This window comes from Austrofundulus limnaeus, unplaced genomic scaffold (assembly GCF_001266775.1).
Source record: "Austrofundulus limnaeus strain Quisiro unplaced genomic scaffold, Austrofundulus_limnaeus-1.0 Scaffold89, whole genome shotgun sequence".
NCBI lineage: Eukaryota > Metazoa > Chordata > Actinopteri > Cyprinodontiformes > Rivulidae > Austrofundulus > Austrofundulus limnaeus.
Window position 1 is genome coordinate 2,009,511 of NW_013952491.1, and position 8,414 is coordinate 2,017,924.

Below are 8,414 nucleotides of genomic sequence, written 5' to 3' on the forward strand. Positions count from 1 at the left end.
GTCAAATGAACTTTAAGGGTTGAAGGACATGTACGTCACAGGATCTTTAAGGTTTTGTAGGACATGTACGTCACAGGAACTTTAGGAACTTTAAGGGTTGAAGGACATGTACGTCACAGGAACTTTAAGGGTTGAAGGACATGTACGTCACAGGAACTTTAAGGGTTGAAGGACATGTACGTCAAATGAACTTTAAGGGTTGAAGGACATGTATATCACAGGAACTTTAAGGGTTGAAAGACATGTATATCACAGGAACTTTAAGGGTTGAAGGACATGTACGTCACAGGAACTTTAAGGGTTGAAGGACATGTACAGTACGTCAAATGAACTTTAAGGGTTGAAGGACATGTACGTCANGTTGAAGGACATGTACAGTATATCACAGGATCTTTAAGGTTTGTAGGACATATACATCACAGGAACTTTAAGGGTTGAAGGACATGTACGTGATAGGAACTTTAAGGTCCAAAGGACATGTACGTGATAGGAACTTTAAGGTCTAAAGGACATGTACGTGATAGGAACTTTAAGGTCTAAAGGACATGTACGTGATAGGAACTTTAAGGTCTAAAGGACATGTACGTGATAGGAACTTGAAGGTCTAAAGGACATGTACGTCACAGGAACTTTAAGGTCTGTTGATTTGTCTCCAACCTTTGCAAAGACCTTCATGGTGTATCCCAGGAACTGCACACGTGGATCCAGAGCTGCGTACGTCGCCAGCATCCGGGTGTTGTGTTGGGCCTAAAGATGGAAAGATTAATTCTGATCAGAGGACCAATCGCAGAGCAGGTGATGGTCTGAGGGTCTCCTGGTCTCACCAGGGTGTTATAGAGGCTGACGTCTCCCTCCAGGCCACTCTGTCTGTGTTCAAACTTCACTATAGGCACTTTAGCTGTGGTGATGGGCAGAATGTTCCTCAAACCTGCAGAGACCATCAGAGTTTGAGGGGTCACCAGTTGTCCCGAAACCACAGACTCAACAAGAACTGGCTTCACTCACCTGTGTGCTTCTTTAATACTTTCGCAAGACCTTCAATGATTTCTTTACAGTTCAGCTTCTGGTGAGAAATCAGAGACAGAGACGGTAAATAGGAGGACGTTCTGAGAAACGAGGAAGGAGTTTCAACAAACGTCTGCCCACCTCTGCGGTCTCGTGACCCTCCAGGGTCATGCAGATGTCCAGGTCGCTGTCTCGGAAACCGAAACCGTTTTTGGAAGAGCCGAACAAGCAGAGCTGAGCTTTTTCTGTGGAACATTCAGAATTAACTGGAGTTTCATAAATAAAGAAACGCAGGGAGGGAAAGTCCAATCTCACCGTTGTACTCCTTCCTGATGAACCGCTCCAGACCGGCCAGGATCTGCTCCCTCTTCTGCTGCTCCAAGAGCGACGGCGACAACTCATCTGCAAACAAATCACATCACAAACTGTTAAAGATTAAACTGGACAATTTATATTTCCTGTGAAAACACAGTGTGAACTCTTACTGCTGAAAGAGTTTAGCTGAAAGATGCAGAAGAAGCTAAAAAAGTTTAATAAAACTGTTAGAGAAGTAGTAAATCTTAGCAAAAAAGTAGCTTAAAAGTAGAAAAAGTAAAACAATATTCTAAAAAAAACTAGCAGAAGCATGGCTAACCCGTCACCTTCACCTTTTACTTTGTGATCTTGATCTTAATGGAGGTCATCCTGATGTCTAGCTGTAAAGTGATGATATGTAATTAAACCTCCTTAAAGAAAGGTTTAACCTTTGACTTTACCTCGGCCACTATAACCCTAAAATTAACTAAAAAAAAACAAGTATAATATTTTCCTGTAAAATAACTAAAAAAGCAAGAATTAGCAGAAAAATAGCTAAAATTAAAGTATCTGACAAAAGTTAAAACTAGCACAAAAAACAGAAACAAATTTACCAAAATTAGTAGAAAGAAGCGTAAATTTCAAAAAAGATGAATTTGGGTGAAAAAAATTTATTAGCTTCAATTCGATAAAGATTAGCTAAAAGTCAGAAAACAGATGAAATTATCTGAAAGAAGCACAAAAAGGTTGAAATTAACAGAAAACTAGCTTAAAAGTTTCTTAAAAAGCAAAAATTGGCATAAAAACTAGAAAGAGCACATTTGTTTAAATTAACAGTAAGAAGCTTAGCATGGACTTAGCTGAAATAAAGTTAAAATTAGCTGAAATTAGCTTAAGCCTAGCTAAAAAGGCAAAAAACTTTAAATCAGCTGAAAGAAGCACAAAAAAGTTGAAATTAGGAGAAAAATATGAGAAAAGGAGCAGAATGATAGCTAAAAAAAATCAGAAAAAGGAAAGGAAGCTGAAATCAGCAGAAAGAGTTTTAAAAAAAGCAGATTTGAAACAAAAAGGTGTACAGTACAGAAGTTCAGGAAAGATTTATAAACAMTTTAAGGATGTTGAAAACAACTCCATTCATTTTCAAAGAGGGAAAAAAATGGCAGAAAAAGCTAAACATCTCAAAGTGAGAAACTGCTGAAAAACCAAAAGCTGAAGGAGCAGAACGTTTTCATGGATAAACTCACGTTGAATGCAATGATCTGAATCGTAGAGAAACGTTTTAAAGTGTTCACATCGTTTCATCGTTCTGCTGGACGATAATCGTTACAGAAATTATTTCGATAAACGATAAAATCGTCTGGAGACCATTTTAAACTAATGTGATAAAACCCCACCGTGCTTTATAGATGTTAACAAAAATTACGTGGTTAAAAAAAGTTACAAATTTATCTGGACTGTAAAACGTATTAATGTTAGAACTGTCTCCAGAACAGATTCTGCAGGACGATAAATCGTTACAGAAATGATTGCGATAAAGGATAATACCGCCTGCAGACCATTTTAACCTAAAACATTTTTTAAAGAAAGGAATAAAAAGTGCGTACAGTAGCAGAGTTTGCAGAGCCCGTCCAGGATGTTCCTGAAGCGGTCGTTCATCGGAGGCAGGGGCTTCAGCTCGATCTTCTTGAAGTCTTCGGGACACTCGTCTTTCAGGTGGCCGTCCCGTTTGCAGATGCTGCACACGACTGTCGGAGGCTGGAATACAAAACAGATTAAAGACGAAATAAACTTTACTTGATGGAGGAGAGATAAAAATAATGAATGTAAATACTGACCTTTCCTCCGGTGAAAATCATCTTATCAAACATGTAGAGCAGATCCTCCTCCTCCTCCTCCTCCTCTCTGTCCAGCAGGTCAGAGGAGGACGCTTTGTTTCCATCCACCATCAGATCTAAACCATCTTCCTCATCGCTGTCAGACTCCTCATCCTCCTGTGTCCCCTGCCGTCCCGTCGTCTCCCCGTCCTCCCCTCTCCTCGTCGTCCCTCCTGCGCTCCTCCTCTGAGGGACGGCGAAGTATTTGTACGCCGCTCTGAAACACTCTTGGATGTACTCGAACACCATCTGGCTGTTCAGGCTGCGGGCCACGTTCCTCTTGAAAGCGAAAGGGTCTAAAGAGGAGAGAAACCAACACAAAGTTCACCCCCCGAGACTTCCCGCCGGGCGTTACGGCCGCTTCTCCCCCCCCGGCCCTCACCTTCGATGGCGAGCCGGCGCCGGGGCCAGTTCTTCACCTCCCGGGAGAGGAGCTGTTTCAGGCGGATGCTGATGATGTTCTCCTCCAGAGCGAACTCCAGGGTGTAGAAACGGAAGAGCTCCAACCACAGCTGGCCCAGAGACGCCTCCTTCSTCTGCTTCAAGGCTAAACGGCTCTTTGGAAGGAAGCAGCTGAAGTTAGCTTAAAAAAAGGTTTTATTTACTAAACGATTGTTTCAGACGAGCTCACCTGGCCCTCTGACGGATGAAAGGCATCAGATTTACTGGGTTCTGGTTTTGTGCCGTTCCCTCTGGCCTCGCCGTGGTTCTCCCCTCGTCCCTCAGCGGTGTTGGGACGTCTTCGTTCCCACTTAACGAACGCTTCCTGAACGATGCCGGTCAGATGGTACTCGTCTACTCGCTTCACATCGAATCCTTCCATCTGGAAGACAAGTGTCACCATTTGAAGGGATGAAGGTAGAACAGAATATACATTATATCTTATATAGAAATTAAATAATAAAGTGCCCCCGCACCCAGTGGCCCAGATAGACGGGCAGGACGGGCTCCTTCCTCTGCTGCAGGAAGAAGATGACCATCAGGGCGAAGGAGTACGAAGGGATCCCACCTTCGGCCTGACAGTCGATGTGACACAGCTGCATTTCAGAAACAGGAAACAGAACCAGGTTTTAATCTCGTCTTATTCAACTGATCCAAGGTTCTGATCCAGGACTCACACATGTCAACTTGTACAAATTGTCTGTAAGTTATAAGGATTTTACGTCATTTTGCAGGAATACAGACGTATAGAMCAATCTCACAGATTTTTTTCAAGTCTTACGGATTTTTTCAAAACCTCAGTTCAAATTTATCTAACATGTCAGAGCCTGTAGGATGATTTAAAAAACAATAAATAAAATCAAATAGCCATCTTCCAACCTGTTCTGCTGCTACAAATAACTTTTGAACTTTTGCCGTTGTCCTTTTTGTAGTTTTTATATAATTTGGTGTAAACTATAAACAGTATTTTTCTTGTTTACATAAATAAGCTATTTTCTTTTGATCTAAAGTGTTAAAAATAATATTAAATGTTAAAATTCGCAACAAATATTTAGTTTTATAAAATCACCCCCATCGGCCGGTTAACAAACTTGAAGTGGCCCACGGGCCACCAGTTGATAACTGCAGTTGTAGCACGTTTTGTGGCTCCAGACACATTTTATTAGTAAACCAAGGAGCAGAAATGGCTCCTAAAAAAACAAACAATAAAATCTGAGGTGAGGCTGAAGAGACACTCGCTCCAGTTGAGGTGTTAGGGTCACGGGCTTACCCTGGCCCAGCAGCGGAAGGCCAGCACCAGCGGAACCAGTCTGGGCTCCAGTTTAGCCAACGCTGCCAGGTGGCTGGTGGTGAGACAGGCGACATTATTCCCTGCACTCACTTTACACATCAGGCCACTGAGAGAGAAACAAAACAGAGAAACCAGCAGGAAATCAGACCTGAGACTGATRTGGTTTTATTTAAACCCAGGTTTACTACGGGATTTAGATTTTATGGCAGCAGAGATGGTGTCTGATTAAACTGCAGGGTTATATCTGGTACAACAACACTAAAATAAAACATCTTAAAAAGATGACTTCCTTCTTAAAAAAAGCAAACTACAGAGCCTGTAGAAGGACATGTGGAACTTTTGCAGGATCCTGAGAAACTTTTGTAGGATCCTGGGAAACTTTTGCAGGATCCTGGGAAACTTTTGCAGGATCCTGGGAAACTTTTGCAGGATCCTGGGAAACTTTTGCAGGATCCTGGGAAACTTTTGCAGGATCCTGAGAAACTTTTGCAGGATCTCGAGAAACCTGTGCGGGATCTTGAGGGACCTTTGCAGGATCTTAAAAAAACTTTTGTACGACCCTACGAAACTTTTGCGGGATCCTGAGAAACTTTTGCGGGATCCTGAGAAACTTTTGCGGGATCCTGAGAAACATTTGCGGGATCCTGAGAAACTTTTGCGGGACCCTGAGAAACATTTGCGGGATCATGAGAAACTTTTGCGGGATCTTGAAAAACTTTTGTGGGATCTTGAGAAACTTTTGTAGAATCTTGAGAAACTTTTGCGGGATCTTAAAAAAACGTTTGCAGGATCTTGCAAAAGTAAGTCAGTATTCATTTTTACTTTTTTCCCTTCATGTCCCCTTACAGGCTCCGTACAATAAAAAACATCTAGATGAGAAAAATATTTATTCAAAAAAATTTAACCAAGATAAGAGGTCATTAAAAACAACCCTCACCTGCTTCGGTCCCGACAGAACACAGCAGGAACTTTGGRGTGAAAATCTGACTCCACCTCAGAAAATTCAGCTAAAATTGAAAAAATAAAAAAATAAAAGTCACTCTGAAACTTACAACCAGATCTGTGGAAATGAGGAAACAAAAAAACCAAACAAACTCACATCTGTTTTTGAGGATTTCTAGCACCTGGATCAGGACTTCAGGTTGGGTCATCTGACCAGAAGAGAAGGAAACATTTCAGCTACGTTACAATGTGCTGCACAAAGCTAAAATTTATGTTTGAAAAGATGATAAAAACTAGTTTATTGAAGACATGATAGAATCTATCAACATAAACTGTTCAAACYATGGTCCTGATGCTGTTTTTGTTTTAAAGTTTGAGTCTGTAAAACAACTTTATTATTATTATTATTTAAATTTATTTTAGAGAAAAAAGGGGCAGATGTTATATATTTTTTTGTTTTAATGAATGAACAAATCCAAAAAAAAAAAACCTTGAATATTACAAGAGAAAAGACTGACCGTGGAAGGAAAGATGACGTCGATGTTGATGTCGCTTGTTTTGAAAGCAAAGCGGGTCAGACAGGAACCGTAGAGACGAAGGGAACAAGCTGGAAACAAAAATCAGACAAAATCAGTTGTTTTCAGCAAAAAAAAAATCAATAAAATCCTTTAAAATCTACGAGGTAAAGACCTGACAGGTGCCTCTTTATGATCTCATCCATCCTCGACACAACCGCCTTCCGGACCCCGAAGTCCTCCTCTGAGATCCCGTGTKGACTGGCGGTTTCCATGACGACGGCGTCCAGAGCTCTCAGCTGGGCGGCAGAGGGCGGCGGGATGGCGAGCAGCTCGTTCTCCTCCTGCTTCTCCTGACGCACACAAACCATTTGGTGTGAATTACAAAATAAAACTAGAATAGTTCCTGGAGAAACAATGAAAGGGTTCGCCACGTACCGTTTGATTTAAATAAAGATTTAAATTTACTCTTTGTTGGAGACCACTGTGATCTACTATCATCCCAAATTTGAGTCAAATATGCCTAAAAATGGCTGAGTTATGGTCAAGTTTGCATCTTAGCTATGGCGGCCATCTTGGATTTTTTATTTGGTTTCAATATGTGATGGAGATTATTCTTAGCTACCACCACACCAAATTTCAGCTAAAAGTGTTTTAAAATGGACTTGTTATTGCAGTTTTAAATTAGCTATGGTAGCCATCTTGAATTTTTATTTAGAATTCAGAATTTGCCAAAGCTTGTTTGTGGCTACGTCTATATACCAGTTATCAGCTCTGTAAGTCTTAAAACGGCTGAATTAGATTTTTATTTTTTTTWAAATTAGCATTAGCAGTTAGCTTAAACCTGTGATTAGCATTCAGAATGTTTTGAGTTAGCTCTCAACTAACACCTCACCAAATTTCAGCTTGTCTTAAAACTGCTGAGCAATCTGGGAGCCATGTTGGGTTACATAAAACCTCTTCTTTGTTATTTGACTCCAGAGGCTAATCCGCCCAGCAACAGCCTCAGCCAATCAGAAAGTCTGATTGTAAGAGGGAGGAGCAGAAAGGATCTACAGCACAACACTTTCAACATGAGAAAATCTCTGAAAAGTTTAGTTCAGACAACCAGCCGCTGTGTGAAAACTATGTCTATTAAAATAATTCTTGAACTGTGAGCGACAGAAGAGATTGGATCTTACTCATGGAAAATGTCAAATTTGTATCACGCTTTATATCAGAGATATGACAAGTTTAAAATCGTTGTTTTGTGTCTGAATGCCATCGTCAAAGAAATTTAACATTGAAAACACAGGACAAGAAGTGGTACTTCCCTGATTCTGARGCACTTTGAAAGAAAATCATTTGTCCTGCAGCAAAACCAGAAATATTGGATGAAAGAAGACAAAAATGTCTATGTTTTGATATATATTTTTTCTGAGTTTCATAAAAATTGTGGCTGTAGGAAGACGTTGTTCGCTAAGAAATATTTTTAAAGCCAGACAGCTCTCGCTGTAGGTCACATGACTCAGGCGGTGGGCTCAGTGTGTTCCTATGAAAATTTTGATGGTAGATTTTTTGCAATTTATGCTGCCATATMTGCTGCCATTCAACTGATACGGCAAGGAGCATCGTGATGAATAACAAATAAATAAAACTTTTTAAAAACTTCCCACACCATTAAGTTCTTCTTGTGTCTCTTCTCCTTGATGTGTTTGTACCCTCCCTGGATGTTATCGATGTGCACCGAACACAGTTTGCAGAAGTACTGGTAGTTTGGGAACTCAGGAGACTTCTGTGGAAACAAAGAGGAGAAAAAAAAAAAACATTTGTTTTGTTTTGTTTTACAGCTCCGTACATTTACCGCTCCGTACATTTACGGCTCCGTACATTTACAACTTCGTACATTTACCGCTCCGTACATTTACAACTTCGTACATTTACGGCTCCGTACATTTACGGCTCCGTACATTTACGGCTCCGTACATTTACCGCTCCGTACATTTACCGCTCCGTACATTTACCGCTCCGTACATTTACCGCTCCGTACATTTACCGCTCCGTACATTTACC

General features: G+C 40.7%; 1 protein-coding gene across 3 annotated transcripts in view; it reads right to left on the bottom strand.

Moving 5' to 3' along the window:
* Positions 1 to 8,414, bottom strand: part of tut4 (terminal uridylyl transferase 4) — a 21,987-nt gene that overhangs the window by 7,761 nt on the left and 5,812 nt on the right. For all 3 annotated transcript variants that reach the window (XM_014012232.1, XM_014012230.1, XM_014012231.1), the window contains exons 4-19: positions 8,020 to 8,136; positions 6,538 to 6,715; positions 6,366 to 6,454; positions 6,005 to 6,056; positions 5,843 to 5,912; positions 4,885 to 5,011; positions 4,091 to 4,210; positions 3,805 to 3,996; positions 3,556 to 3,730; positions 3,135 to 3,469; positions 2,904 to 3,054; positions 1,321 to 1,407; positions 1,147 to 1,250; positions 1,006 to 1,063; positions 825 to 928; positions 658 to 747 (exon numbers count right to left, since the gene is read on the bottom strand). In XM_014012232.1, coding sequence (XP_013867686.1) covers positions 658 to 747; positions 825 to 928; positions 1,006 to 1,063; positions 1,147 to 1,250; positions 1,321 to 1,407; positions 2,904 to 3,054; positions 3,135 to 3,469; positions 3,556 to 3,730; positions 3,805 to 3,996; positions 4,091 to 4,210; positions 4,885 to 5,011; positions 5,843 to 5,912; positions 6,005 to 6,056; positions 6,366 to 6,454; positions 6,538 to 6,715; positions 8,020 to 8,136 — 2,049 coding nt within the window. The remainder of the gene's footprint in view (positions 1 to 657; positions 748 to 824; positions 929 to 1,005; positions 1,064 to 1,146; positions 1,251 to 1,320; positions 1,408 to 2,903; positions 3,055 to 3,134; positions 3,470 to 3,555; positions 3,731 to 3,804; positions 3,997 to 4,090; positions 4,211 to 4,884; positions 5,012 to 5,842; positions 5,913 to 6,004; positions 6,057 to 6,365; positions 6,455 to 6,537; positions 6,716 to 8,019; positions 8,137 to 8,414) is intronic.